This window comes from Drosophila ficusphila, unplaced genomic scaffold (assembly GCF_018152265.1).
Source record: "Drosophila ficusphila isolate 14025-0441.05 unplaced genomic scaffold, ASM1815226v1 contig_198, whole genome shotgun sequence".
Lineage (NCBI taxonomy): Eukaryota > Metazoa > Arthropoda > Insecta > Diptera > Drosophilidae > Drosophila > Drosophila ficusphila.
This window is the reverse complement of record NW_025064092.1, coordinates 5,622,214-5,636,496: the sequence shown is the minus strand read 5'-3', so window position 1 is coordinate 5,636,496 and position 14,283 is coordinate 5,622,214. Positions and strand designations below refer to the sequence as shown.

Sequence of the window (14,283 nt, the reverse complement as noted above, 5' to 3'; positions counted from 1 at the left end):
AGAACTGGTTCCAGAACTTATAACCGTCTTTGGGATTTTCAAATATGGTTCTAAAAAGGACCTAACAAAAATGTTTACAAAATTATGCAATAAGTCTACATAGAAGATAGTTAGGAAAATAAAATCTTTAATCACACCATATTGTATGCAATAAATATTCGTATCGTAGTTGTTATATATGTATAAAATCAACATGGGTTCCCATCATTCGCTTGAGGTAAACGATTCTCGTAACAGATTTGGTAATTTACATGGTTATGTACAGTATTTGTATAAATAATCGTAGTTAATATGCAAATATATATAATCACTAGGGCGAACTGTATTATTTTGTCTTGGAAACCATGAATTAAATACCTTTTTTTTTTGGGCTATAAACGTTGATTTTTATGTTTTGTCTAATAAGCAATGGAAATTTAATTCACGTTTGATTGTTAATTTAATAAGTAACGTTTTTTTCCTGGTAAATATTGCAAAACTATTCATTTTAAATTTGAAGCCCTAAGAATGTGATTTTTAAAGTCGAATTTGAGACTTATCAGACACATGCCTAATTTAAAATATAGAACTATTAAAACTAACTAAAAAAAGTGAAGTGAATAAGGGGTTCATAGTTTCCAAGGCAAATATGTACAGATTTCACTGAATTTTCCGGATATTAACCAACCGCCACTTTGCTCGACAAGTTGTTTCAGCAACTCCACTTTAATCGGATGCTAGCTGGCTCGATTTTGGAGGCGGGAGCACCTGGGACACGGATCGAGGTGGCTGCGACAGCGACTCCTGGTCTTCCAGCAGCCGTGATGGAAGCAGGCTCCGCACCGATCGCACCTTTGCACCCTTCGCTGCCACGGATAGATGAGCTCGCCGCCCTTGCAGTGCTCACACAGGAAGGCACGACCCGTACACAGCTGGAAAATGGAAGATAATCCATAAGTAATCGAGCGATAAACTCCTATTTCATCACTAACCACACAGTTGTGGACATGCTGCTCGCTGAGAGCGATCACCTCCTTGATGGAGCGATTCATGCTGGTGTTCTGAACGTCCACGAAATCGCACATGGACCACATATCCGGATCCTGGGTAATGTGAGCCGGAATAGCATTGAAGAACGATTGTTCTCTGAAAGAACACAAAAGGTAATACAATTAAGCTTTGGTTATACTATCAATTGAATTGTTCCCTTGCCTCGTTGCAAATCGACAGTTGGCTATGAAGCCCTTGACCGCCTGGAGCTGCAGCCTCTTGCGCCTGGCCCGCGCCAGCTCCTTGTGCCTGTACAGCTGGCCATTCAGGTCGGGAACGTGGAAGAGCGGAAAGGCGTACATCTGCTCGATGAGGCGGTAGGCAAAGGAGCAAACCGGATAGCAGCGAAAGTCCCAGGAGCGCAGGATCTTGGCGGGAATGGCGGATATCTGGTTGCGATGGCACCCGGTGCACAGATACTTTCCCAAATAACTGCAATAGCGAAAGTGCTGCTGCAAATGCTTCGCCACTCGCATTCCACAGCCGGCACATCGATTGTTTTGCTTGAGCAGCACCTTGGTGCGATTCTCTGCGGGATGTTCGGTGAATATGATCTGCTGGCGCGGCGGTGCCCAGCTGGCGGTGCCCCTGGTCAGGCTGGCCGCCTCGTGATCCTCGTGCTTCGGTTTCGGCATCGGCAGCAGTTGCTGCGGTGCCTCCTGCTCGGACACCAGCCACTTGAGGTGACCCAATCGCGGCAATTGCTGCTCGCTGAAGCGAGAAATCAGCTGGAGACCCACCGCTTCCGCACTGTGGTTCTGCACGCCGCCGGGAATCTGCTCCACGTAGGGCATCAGGTTCGGTTCCGAGGGATTCGTGCTGGCTGCTCCACTCGGTGGCTTCGCCAAGCGTCTGCTCCACTTGACATGCTCGATGGCCGTGATGCAGGCCTCCGAGATCCTGAAGTGGGCATTCTCCTTCTCCAGTTGCGTATTGTTGTGCGTTTGCCGCGACATTTGCAGGAACGAGGCGAGGGATTGCTGGTCCATCTTGTCGCTGCCCGGCGTCATGCTCACCGAACTGGAGGCCGTGGTGGATGTGGTGCTTCCGCCACCTCCGCCGGATCCCTGGATATCCCACGGAGCGGAGGAAACGCAGGCCGAGGAGGTGGCTGCCTCGTCCAGCATGCTGACGCCCTCGAAAAGCGTTTGCTGCTTCTTCAGCTTGCGTCCATTTACGGGCAGAAAGGTGTCCAGCATGCCGCCATCGCCGGAGGCGTTCAGATCCTCGCCCACTCCCCGCTGGAACCAACTGGTGTACAGCGGCGGCGAGCCAAAGAAGCTGCCCAGATAGCTGCCCACCGATGTGGCGGCGTTGGTCTTCGGCGTCTCCTGCCTCTTCCCCTCCTGGTGCATCTCCTGCGGCATCTCAGGGGGCGTCTGGTCCGTCCAGATCTTGATGTCATCACAGTTGATCAGCTGAATGCGTCTGGGACTGTCGCTGGAGGAGCACGAGCTGGTGGACGGGGCATCCAGGTAGTCCTGCCTCGTCGGCCGGCGGCTCCTCGAGCTGCTGAACGTTTGACAGCGCCGCCGCGATGAGGTGCGCTCCTCCAGCTCCTCGTCCTCCTGGCCGAGATTCGGCAGGCTCTTCAATCGCCGGATGAAGCTGCGCTTCTGCAGTCGCTCCTCCGGCACCGCCTGCAGCTTGGGCGAGATGCTGAAGTTGGGCTGCGAGCAGGTGCGTCGGTGGCGCAGCTGATGCCTGACCTCCAGTTGGCCGAGCAGCCCGCTCTGGTTGAGCTGTACGGCGGTGAGGCAAACGAACAAGGCGGTGGCCTCACTGGACCGCCGCAGGAAGGCCTCCTCGCTGGGATAGTAGAGCTCCATCAGCTCCGGATCGGAGACGAGCGTTTGCAGGCACTGCGACAGGCAGCGGGCGCGCAGGCAGCGGGTCGTCCACTCGCCGAGGAACTCCTCAACTCCGGCGACCTTTGGGGTGCTGCCTCGCGCGGATTCCGGGCGATAAGGCGGATAAGGCTTGGACGGCGGCTGCTGGTTTCCCGCACTCGCCAGCAGAAACTCAAAGTCGTCCGCCAATCGCTGAAGTTCCACGGGCTGCAACTGATAAAAACGGAGAGTGATGCGTTGCATAAATACAATTCGATTGCAAAACAATGGAAGAAGTCTACGACGCGAGGGCGTTGAATAGCTGCTACCCTCTTAAACGTATTTATTTATTTTATTAAGAGAAACTATATTTGTAGGGTATGTATGGGAAAATAGAATAATAATAAATAAGTCGCAGAAAACTATTAAATATATAAGGTTGGTTTCTTATTGTTTATATCTTTAGAAATACAGAAACAGAAATATTGTACTAGGTATGAAAATTGAGATAAAAAATCTGTTTTGTTTGACCAGAAGTTCTCCAGAAATCAATTTATTATTAAAGTACAGGGTATGCAAATTGAGATGTGGTGACTTTTTATGGCTTTGTATTGCAAAGAGTGTGATTCTTGGGAAACTCCGTTGTGACTCGTTTGGCTTTTATCAACATAACTTTTGTCTTTATATGGCATACATAAATACGTGCTCAGACATAAGGAATAATATTGCTGGGTACTTGTGTGGAATATTTATTCCACAAAGCCGAGTAACTTGATAATTAAATGCGACAGTTTCATATTAATTTTTTATTTTATAACAAATTCTACAAAGAAAATAAATTATTTATTCGAGCAGAGGATATATCAACCTATAATCAAATGTCCCCCAAAATCGAAATACCCTACATACCGTTGAATATTCTGGGGTTTTTTGTATTATCTCATCGCTTACCAGTCCATGTTGCAGAATCCGGGTGCAACTTTGGGCCAAGAACTGGACTCCATCTGTCGACTTGGCCCGGAACCAGAAATTCGTGGATCTTCGCAATTCTGCGAGCAGGGAATTCCTCGCCAACTGTTGTTGTTGTTGGCGCTGCTTAAGCTGCTGCGGATGCTCAACTGCGTCGCTTGCTGCTGCGTCCACAGCGCCCTCTGCGACGTCTACTGCAAAAGTAGGCGGGGGCGTGGCCATTTGCTGCAGTCACTGTCAAAGGGGCGGAGGGCGGTACGGTGGCATGTTCGCGGTGCGATTTAAATATAAGATTCTTCGCTTGTTTTGATTGTTTTTAATGGGTTTTTTTTTGCGATTCCTGTCGGTGTGACCGTGGCTGGGGAAACTAGTCGGCTTGATTTGTATTCGATACTATCGGTTGTATCAGAAAAACGTCTTGCTTGCACCAAAAAGCCATTTCACAACCTGGCCACACTGATCAGGAAGAGTTTTCGCACAAAACAGGTAGCAAAATATATACATTTTCCTATATTATCCCTTGTAAACACTCTTCAATTCCGCGCGCAGGCAATGGATCTCGATTGGCAGAACAGCCTAACCGAGCTGAAGGACCGCGGTCAGTATCTGCTGCACTCGGAGAAGTGGGCCGACTGCCATTTTCTGGTGGGATCAGGATCCTCGCCAAACCAGCGGCTCATCGCCGGCCACAAGCTGCTCCTGGCGATGGCATCGCCCGTGTTCGAGCGGATGTTCTACGGCAACCTGCCGGACAAGACGGACCCCATCGTCATACCGGACGTGCAGCCGGAGGCCTTCGAGGCGATGCTGGAGTACATCTACACGGACCGCATCACCATCGGATCCTTCGACAAGGCCTGCGAGCTGTGCTACGTGGCCAAGAAGTACATGCTGCCGCACGTGGTCACCCGCTGCACGCACTTCCTCTGGTCGGATCTCAGTCCGAAGAACGCGTGTCGGGCGTACGAGTTCGCCAAGCTCTTCGACGAGCCGCGTCTCATGCAGAGCAGCATGGACCTGATTGCGTCCAATACGCGCGAGGTGCTGTCCGATCCCAGCTTCCTGGACATCGAGGTCTCCACACTGATGGCCATTCTCGACCAGAATTGCCTGAACATCGACTCCGAGCTGGATCTGTTCAACTGCCTGCTGAAGTTCGCCAGCGAGCGGGGAATCCTCAATGAATCCGGGCAGGAAGACGGCAACGGTGGCGGCCAGGTCCTGGCCAAGGACTCACCCGACAACGCCGGCGGTCTTGTGCTGGTCGAGGAGATCAAAATGGAGCCCGATGTGGCGGCCATGGTTCAGCATATGCAACAGGATGACGAGGGCGACGGTTTCGAGACAGACGCCGACATGGCTTCCACTTCGGGAGCGGCCAATGCAGCTGCCGCTGCTGCTGCTGCTGCTGTTCCACCGACTGCTGTTTCGCCGCCTTTGGACGTGGCCTCCGCATCGGCCTCCGACGACTTGGTGATCATCGACAGCGATGCCTCGGCGGATGCCGCCGCTGCCGCGAATATGATCAATATTATGGACGCCCAGCGCACCATACTCGATGGTGCCATGCTGCGGCAGGCGGTGAAGAAGATCCGTTTCCTCACCATGACGCCGCAGCAGTTCGCCGAGGGTCCGGCGCGTTCCAAGCTGCTGCAGCAGCACGAGGCGCTCTCCATTCTGATCAAGATCTCGAGTCCCTCGCTGAACGACTGCCACATGCCGGAGGGCTTCTGCACGTCGCGCAGCACGCGCAACTTCTACGAATCCGGCCATCGTCACCCGCAGCGTGATCTGTCCTCCTCGTATCGCAACGTGGTTGCTCCGGCGGGCGGAGTGTGCTTCACCGGACCGGGTCCATCGATTCGCAGCGGCGGTCCTCCCGGCAGCAATGGTGGCCTCATGATGGGCAATGTCCCCCGCTTCGGACCGATGAACGCACAATTTAGCTTCGCGGGCGAGGAGCTGGGCGTCCCACCGCCGGATGCCGCCGCTCCAGCCACTCTGCGTTGTTTTGGCGAGGGCTATGAGATCGGACCAGCTGTGCCGGCGCCAGCGAACGAGGAGGAGGCCGGCGAACGTGTCGGCTCGGCGCCAGCTGCAGCTGGTGCACCGGTGGCCGGTGGAGCTCCGGGCGGCTCGGCGGCTGGCAACTCGCACAACGACATGGTGCGCGCCTACTGCATGCGATCGCTGACGCGCCAGTTCGACATCCACAACACCAGTGTCACGGATGCGGGCGTTACCTTTCAGGTGGACAGCAACATCTGGATTCTGGGCGTTCAGGTGCCGACGCGCGTCCTCTGCGGGGAGTTGATGACCTCCGCGGGATTCACGGGACGCTACACGGAGGTGCTGTACGCGCACATCCAGGACATGCACGGCTCACGGATCACGTACACCCATTGCACGGCGCGCGTGCGCTACGATTCGCTGCTGGACATTACGTTCGATCGGCCCGTGTACATCTACCGGAGTCAGATATACAAGATCTACGTGGTGTTCAACAAGACCGGATGGTATCCCATGTACTCGTGCGTGCCGGACGCCAACTGTCATCGCGTTAAGTTCATGTTCAATGTCGGCAATCCCACGGAGTCCGTTCGCGACGGCCTCATCTACGCCATCATCTTCTCCACGCTCCAGGATCACGGTCGCCACCTGGTCGACTAAATGCGCAGCAATAATTTAGCTTGTACTTTCGATGTGATAGGGGAAATTGATTGATCTGTACGCCGAATTCCTTCCCATTTATATTTTTTTATAAGCTGGGAACTGATTTGCATTGTTTTTTTTTTTTTTACATCGAATGACATTTTCTAAATTGGCATAATACATCGAGACATTTCATCATCAAAACATTGTATTTTCAGAGTTCGGCAATGGAGCGTTTCCATTAGTAAATAGATTTTTTACGAGTTTATTATTCGATGAGCTGTAGCCAACTATGCATTTATTTTTTCTCATGCTTTTTTAGCTGCTTGGCATTTGGAACACCATCGCATACATATAATATTATTCCTTCCAATCGTATTTGCTTTGATTTAAGGGTTTTGTAGATCAACAAGGTAATATTTTAAGACTTGCGCAAGACAAATTGGTATACTTCAATAAAGTACATTTAATAAGTTTATTAAAATAACCTCAGCTTTGTTCATATGTCTTTTTGGCGGGTACTGTGTTTTTTTCTCTAAGTTGTCTTATAACTTTTTTGATTAAAGTCCGATTTTCGGAAACATTTCCAGATTCCAGAACTTATAAAGGTATAACATTCCCAATTTTTATCCGATTTATGATTGGTGTAACTTGTTGAATTTGTTTCACAAATATTTAATTATTTTATTATCGATTTTTTTGTCATTATTTTTAAAACTTACAAAAATTTGAATTTTAGAAAAATGACTTTTAATGCCATAACAGATTTAATTTAAATCGATTTTGAAGTGGCATACCTCAAAGAATTTGTATTTTTATTGCCCAGCAAACTGTATCCTTTTTTCGGTTCGTTTTTTAAAGAGCTTTCATTTCCAATTTCCAATTATAATGTTCGAATAAATACTTTGCACCTTGATATGTACAATAAATAAAATTAACTTTATTGCGATTCATATACAAAAGAGACCAAACAACAAACAAGTTAATAATACAGAAAGAGAAACGAAAAGACGGAGAGATGGTTAACAAGCAAGAAGGTTAAGTTTTTTTTTTACAGTGCAGGCAAGATTCAGATAGAGAAAGGAGGAGTATTTTGAGGGAGCTTCGATCCTTGCACACATACAGTGCAAACTCGCATTGGCGAACAAGAAAAAACAACGGATGATCACTGCAGAGGAAAGAGACGGATTTTAAACAACAACTCAAAGTGTGCAGCAGAGAAATGTGTTTTTAATTCGAGCGTTCACACAATCGAGTCCCCACTGTATGGTGCTAGCGGGCATGTATGTACAGGGCGGTCGGGCTTCCCTATTTGCCGTAGTTGGCGCAGCTTCCGCTGGCGTACTCCGGATCCTCGCAGGTCAGCGTGTGCTCATCGAAGACCTTGTCCTCGCCGCAGCTAATCAGCCGGGGATGTCCCTCCACGCAGGTGATCAGCCGGTGGCAGTCGCCGGAGACGGGGAACCGGGGGAAGGGCCAGAAGCGGGCGGCCACCGAGTTCGGGTCCACCTTGGTGGGGCACTTGAAGCCGACAACAGCTGTGGGAAAACGGATAAAAAAATATATATTTAATAGAGGATTCCTTATAAAACTAGTAAGAAAAAAATATAAAAAAAATATATAATACAGAATTAAAAACTGTAATGAAATTTGTAATAACATAAAAGTTCTCATCTTCAAAAATAAATATCTAAAATTACATATTTAATATAGAGAATTCAAAACTGTAAATATCCTTATAAAACTAGTAGGAACATAAAAGTACCCATCCATAAAACATAAAAGTACTCATCTTCAAAAAAATATATATTTTAAAGTACAAAGATATTTATTAGCGGATTTAAAACTGAAAATATCCTTAAAAATTTGAAAGTTCATAAAAGTTCTCATCTTCAATAGATTAAAAGTTATTTTGCGGTTTTGAAATCCTCATAAAATGATTCCCTAAAGTATAGTTTGAAAAGCAGAACAAGGATTTAAGGAATATGATAATTATTTAATCAATATTTTCATAATTTTAAAATGGTTTTTCAATGGTCAAAAACCATTTCTATAGATTTATGGATTTATAGATGTTGATCTACAACCGTTTACTTTAGTTTAAACCTTTTTTTGGGGTGTATTTAATCCTCTGGAGATAAATCCTCTAAAGCTGGGAACTCACCCTCGGGATTGCAGTGGTCCAGCAGCTGATCGGGCCAGTTGCATCCGTGGATCCTCTCGTCGTAGGCCAGACCGGCATCGCAATCCTGCTCGTGGGGCTCCCCGTGGACGCACTTGATGTACGTGGTGGAGCAGTCCTTGGAGACGGCATACAGACCGAACTGGTACTCGCAGGCCGGCGTGGAAATGGGAGTGGCTATGGGTAGAGAGGGATCCCTCTTAGCAAAGAGTAGAAACAGAGCAAGCAGCTCCACTCACGATCCCACTGGCGACCCTTGCAGTCCACCGCCCAGTTGTAGTTGCAGTGGTTGTGCACGGCCCCCTTTCCATCGAACAGGAGTCCGTTCTCACAGGTCTCCAGGGTGAGGGTTCCGTTGGTGCAGAGGAAGAACTGGTCGCAGTTCTCCGTGTGGGCGTACGCCTGCACTCCGTACTTCTCCGGGCACTCCGGGGATCCCACGGCCAGAGCATGTCCTGAAAATAAGGGATTTAATAAATCGAAAATTGATTAAAAGTCATATCTAGTCTAAGAACTTAATAGGATTGTTTTTCTTTCCAAAACAATGCTATTATAATTATAAATATAGTTATGAAAGAAGGCATTTTCATTTGCTAAGAAATGGAATTATAATTATAATAATATAAATATATATTAACACAAACAGGGAAAATAGAATAAATTTGAAAATCAATAAATAACAATTATACCTATTAAACAAGTTTTTTTTTTATTGATTTTGAATAGGAAATAAGAGTTATATAACAAAAGCTTACAGTTATGAATATTGATCATTTATAATATAAGGCTCAAATTAAGATAACTTTTTCTTGTTTAATTGACATTTCTCTCTAAATTACCTAATAATTTGAATTGTCTCAAGCTATTTTAGAATTGCTTTGCATATTTATGGATTCAGTAATCGGAACAATAAAGTGTATATATTACATTTGTTTTTTTGTTTTTGTGGAGTGTTAACAGATATTCCCAGCATTGTCAAACCCGAATCGCAGTGGCGTCCACTTCCTTCCTGTCTATTTGCCTGGCAGCCCCCCCTTTCACCCGCAGCCCCTGCTTTCCACCTGCCCAACTGGTTTCGGAGTCTCGAAGAGTCGAAGTTTTGAAGTTTTGATGCAAGTGCAAGTGACGCCACAGAAAACACGACACTTTCGCGCATCTTCGCGTCTAGCGGCTTTGGAAAGAGTGTGATGTAATTCCGAGATGCCGATGCCGATGCCGATGCCATCGAGATCGGGCAACAGGTTGATTGTTCGGTTGGTCGATGGTTAATGGTTAATGGTTAATGGTCTGCCTACTATTTTCTCGAAGCCCACAGCCGAAAATTAAACAACGACTGCAGACGCATATGCATACTATATATTCAAAACTAAAGATTTCCGGTAATTTGTTTTAAGAAAACAAGATTTCAATTAGTTTTAGATAAAAATGTTAACGATCCTTTAAAATATGGTATATTTTACAGTATAATAAAAACCATCCAAATAATCCAAAAATCTATTTTGAGCTTTTATAATATCTTAAATATCTATATATATTGAAATAATGTAAACATGACTAGAACACCTGCGCTAATTGAATACAAAATAGTTACATTTTAATAGATCTTATCTCTCCATATTATAGATTGTATAGGTTCTAATATTATGACTTGGTTAAATTTGATATTTCGAAAATATGCCAGAAAAAACTCTTAAAGGTCATTAGTATCTTATCATTATCGCCATCTCTTCAAACAAGATTTCGATTTAGGATCGTTCTTGTGACGTAAGTAACTGGCGATAGGTAGCGTGTGGCATATAATGCGATCCTATCTGAGGCGATTTGATCTATCAACCTTTTCCGTTGGTTGAAACTGGTTGCCTTGGTTATAACCCAGAACTAGATCGTATAATGTGAACGCTTTCGTACTTAATTGTCAACTGGTTTGACGGGCCCAACTTCTACTTTGGCTCTGGGTTTGGCATTTGTTTTATTTAGTTCATTAACTTGCCGGATCGGATCGAATCAAATAAGCAGATATATGTGTATATATAGTGTGTGTCTGATATATGGCGCCCAGCACCAAGATCGCCGAGCAACCCAAGTGAGTCAGTGGTTGAAACAAAAGCAAAAGTGATCCGAGCACATGATCTGCATGTCAAATCAGCTAAAGCAGTATATAGCCGAGCAGAGCTGTATATACTATATAGTATCTGCAGATCGGGTTAAGTGGAGCAGGGCGGGCTGCTAATCCGTTAGCCTTCGTCTGAGAAAACCAGTAATTAAATTCGATTTAACTCGATTTTCGAGGTGAGAACAAAAGAGCTAACGGTCGCCGGATTTGAAGGGGCTGTGTTTGTACACAACTATATATCACTATATATCGCATTTGGTCACTCCACGCGATTGCAGTGGAATTTTTGAAAGTAAAAGCTTCCATTTTCGAGGCACACACACGCAAAGTAATCGAAAGGTTGCGCTAATTTTGTAAGCGGGTAAATGCTTATTGTTGCGCCAAGGCCCTAAAATAATAACAATAACGGTATAGATAATACTTGGATCACTTACCACAGGCAATCCATGCCAGGATCAGGACACTGCACACTTGGAAACGCTGCATATTTTCTGTATTCAAATATATATATTCAACAATTATTTACAAATGTATTATGATAACGGTAATGCAAAATGAATAGGCACACACACGCACCGCAAAAAAATATTCAAATCAGGCGCAAAAAATCGAGGAAAAAAAATACGTTGAAACTTCCGCTCCAAGAGGTCGGTACGTTTTAACGGTTACGCGTTCCAAACTCAACTGAAAAGATTTATACCGCGCTCCAAGAAGAAGAAGAAGAAGAGGCCGAGCTGCGACTGCGCAGCGCTGACTTCGGACGGCAAAAAACAGAAGAAACGTGGTCGAAAACCGACTTGGCCAAACCAAACCGAACCGATCCGAAACCGAAATCGAAAAAAAAAAAAAAAAAACAAATAACTTCACAAACGATACCAAAAGTTTTGCAAAACTTAAAATTTGGTTTTCGACTTTGTGTGTTTGTTTTTGTTGTTGTTTTTTCCTCTTTGCCTTTGATATTTTTTGGGGGCGTGGATGGGCTGGCTGTGTTGTCACAAGCACCAATTTGTTGTTGCAATTTGGCGCGTGGTTGGTGTGAATGCAAAACGGGATTTGGATTGCCCAGTGCTGCCCATTAAGCCATTTTCCCCGACAAATTATTAATTTAAACAAGAAAGGAAGCTAGCTTCGGCAAGCCGAAGCTTATATACCCTTGCAGTTACTAAATATGTCGAACAAAATACATAAAAGCTAAAGAGCATCGAAGCTATGACGATTTTTCTATTAATTTTCCATATTGTTCATATGACAGCTATATGATATAGTCGTCTGATTTTAATGAAATTTAATTTGTAACTCAAGACTCATTAGAAAACTCTATATTCCAAAAATCATTATTGCCTGATGAAAAACAACGAGGTTATAATTATATTTCTGTTATTTCTATATAGATTTTTCGATCTTTCCCATGGCAGCTATATGATATAGTTGTCCGATTTTTATGAAATTTTTTTCTCAACTTAAGAGTATTTAAAAAACTTTATGTTCCAAAAATCATACTCGTGGCATGAAAAACAACGACATTATAATTTTTTTCCATTATTTATATATATATTTTTTGATCTCTCCTATGGCAGCTATATATTAGAGTTATCCGATTTTGATAAAATTTAATCCGCAATTCAATATCAGTTAGAAAACGCCATCTGGAAGGAATCAAGTCGATCTGATCAAAAACAACGGAGTAAGAATTTTTAATTTCATTCTCTCGTATGGGAGCTATCCGATATAGTCGCCCGATCCGGCTCGTTCCGACATATATACTGCGTGCAATAGCTACACAACTTTTGGGAAAGTTTCAGCGAGATAGCTTTAAAACTGAGAGACTAGTTTACATAGAAACCGACAGGAGGACAGACAGACAGACGGACAGACGGACAGACGGACAGACGGACAGAAGGACAGACGGACAGACGGACAGACGGACAGACGTACATACATATTTCGATTCAGATGGTGATGCTGATCAAGAATATATATACTTTATGGGGTCTGAGGTGTCTCCTTCACTGCGTTGCAAACTTCTGACTGAAATTATAATACCCTTTTGCTCTGCAAGGGTATAAAAATAGAGATTTTTTAACAAGAGATCTAATTATTTGTAAACAAGATTTCTTAAAGCTTTTAGGAAATCAAAGGATACACCCATATTTCCCAATCAAACGTATGCAAAGAATTTGAAATAATATTTAAAAAGAAATCTTTGAGCCAAACAATTTCTTTAACTTATTGCTCAGCTATAGCTGATGTTTAAATCCAAAAGATAGCCGCCAACACTGTTTGTCTGAGGAGGAAATTGAGCCTCTCTGGCAACATGTGTGATTGAAAGTAAAAGGCAAAGCTCGCGCAGACCATAAGCTTCATTCATGATTGGTGTCCCGTTTGCCGATTGCCGTTGCATTGTTAACTATTGCAAAACTTTTGCCGTTGCCTTTGCTTTGCTTTTCTGCTGCCGCTGATGCGATTGCATAATATCTCTTGCCTGCTTTTTATTTTTGTTTTTATTTACATGTGCGGTTGCTGATCTTTTCCTTTTTTTTTTTGTTTTTGTTTTTTTTGTTTTTTCTTTTTTCTTTTCGGTTTTCTTTGGCCACTCGGGTAATTAACTCTTTTGTGTCTGCTGGCTTGACAAAGGGCCCCCGCCCACCGAAAACCGCCCACCTTTCGACATTATCCGATAGTTCAGTTTCCCAGGGTTGCGTGCGGAGTGAAAGGTTTTGATTGATTGCTCGATCACTCGAATATTCACCATTAGTATTCGAATATTCATCATTATTATTTCCAAACGAGATGCACACTAATTTTGTATAGACTCGAAATCAAGTTTTAATTAAAAACGAAATGGAAATTGCTGAAATGGAGCTGGCTCATTGAGAGGTTTTGCTTACAGTCATGGATTTAAAGTCGATTGGGTGATGGCTTAAATAAATTGGGCGAAACATAATTGGGGCAAATATCGCAGGTTTTGGATAAATTGCACTCAAAGTAATTAGGTAATATTAATGAAATATAAACTAAAGAGTTCATAGGAGTATTCAATAAAAAGGTGTACAAAATATAGAGAAAATATCTAACAGAAAAGTAGGAGGCAAAGAAATGATTGTGAAATTGAAAGGAAAGTTGAAAATAGAGAGCGATAAGCAGAATAGTTTTAAGGTTTAAAGGTCAAATAAGAAGGATAATATGCAAGTCAAAATATAGTTTAAATTAGAAAATTAAGAAAGCAATAGAGACAGAAGTCATAGTTTCATGACTTTTGTAAAATAAAGTTTTTTTTAGAAAAAAGAATGTATGTTAAAAATATTTTATAATGCTTCAGTACATGTTACAGAATAAAAACTTATACCTTTTAATTGGTAAATTGATAGTGAAGTAAAAGATTTGGAAGTACAATATTTGAAAATATTACAAAATTATGATAGTTTATAGTTCAAGAGGAATTAAAATAGAAGACCTGAGTACTAAATAAATGGAAAAGAAAAAGGAAAAAGTAAGGTAAAGTATGGAAC

General features: G+C 43.9%; 3 protein-coding genes across 3 annotated transcripts; 1 reads left to right on the top strand and 2 right to left on the bottom strand.

The window, feature by feature from the left end:
- Positions 1-107: 107 nt before the first annotated feature.
- On the bottom strand, positions 108-4,180 carry LOC108088718 (run domain Beclin-1-interacting and cysteine-rich domain-containing protein). Its single transcript, XM_017186661.2, has 4 exons — positions 3,810-4,180; positions 1,192-3,092; positions 972-1,125; positions 108-911 (listed from the first exon to the last, which is right to left on the bottom strand). Exons 1-4 carry the CDS (start codon positions 4,047-4,049, stop codon positions 717-719), a joined length of 2,490 nt encoding a protein of 829 aa, XP_017042150.1. The 5' UTR covers positions 4,050-4,180; the 3' UTR covers positions 108-716.
- Positions 4,181-4,250: 70 nt separating this feature from the next.
- Positions 4,251-6,966, top strand: LOC108088724. Its single transcript, XM_017186671.2, has 2 exons — positions 4,251-4,313; positions 4,377-6,966. The coding sequence occupies exon 2, from the start codon at positions 4,380-4,382 to the stop codon at positions 6,495-6,497; it is 2,118 nt and encodes a 705-aa protein (XP_017042160.1). The 5' UTR covers positions 4,251-4,313; positions 4,377-4,379; the 3' UTR covers positions 6,498-6,966.
- A 433-nt stretch (positions 6,967-7,399) lies between these two features.
- Positions 7,400-11,472, bottom strand: LOC108088689 (protein obstructor-E). The gene is made up of 5 exons (XM_017186629.2): positions 11,351-11,472; positions 11,209-11,265; positions 8,901-9,116; positions 8,644-8,838; positions 7,400-8,017 (listed from the first exon to the last, which is right to left on the bottom strand). Exons 2-5 carry the CDS (start codon positions 11,258-11,260, stop codon positions 7,788-7,790), a joined length of 693 nt encoding a protein of 230 aa, XP_017042118.1. The 5' UTR covers positions 11,261-11,265; positions 11,351-11,472; the 3' UTR covers positions 7,400-7,787.
- Positions 11,473-14,283: the final 2,811 nt, after the last annotated feature.

Bases quoted from the DNA above. Each gene is read 5' to 3' on its own strand.
- LOC108088718 (XM_017186661.2), bottom strand. From the start codon at position 4,049: ATGGCCACGCCCCCGCCTACTTTTGCAGTAGACGTCGCAGAGGGCGCT. The intron at 3,093-3,809 runs GTAAGCGATGAG...CGTTTTTATCAG, and splicing joins GGATTCTGCAACATGGACTG to TTGCAGCCCGTGGAACTTCA. The intron at 912-971 runs GTTAGTGATGAA...TCCATTTTCCAG, and splicing joins AGCATGTCCACAACTGTGTG to CTGTGTACGGGTCGTGCCTT.
- LOC108088724 (XM_017186671.2), top strand. From the start codon at position 4,380: ATGGATCTCGATTGGCAGAACAGCCTAACCGAGCTGAAGGACCGCGGT.
- LOC108088689 (XM_017186629.2), bottom strand. From the start codon at position 11,260: ATGCAGCGTTTCCAAGTGTGCAGTGTCCTGATCCTGGCATGGATTGCC. The intron at 9,117-11,208 runs GTAAGTGATCCA...CCTTATTTTCAG, and splicing joins CCTGGCATGGATTGCCTGTG to GACATGCTCTGGCCGTGGGA. The intron at 8,018-8,643 runs GTGAGTTCCCAG...GTTTTCCCACAG, and splicing joins GGACCACTGCAATCCCGAGG to CTGTTGTCGGCTTCAAGTGC.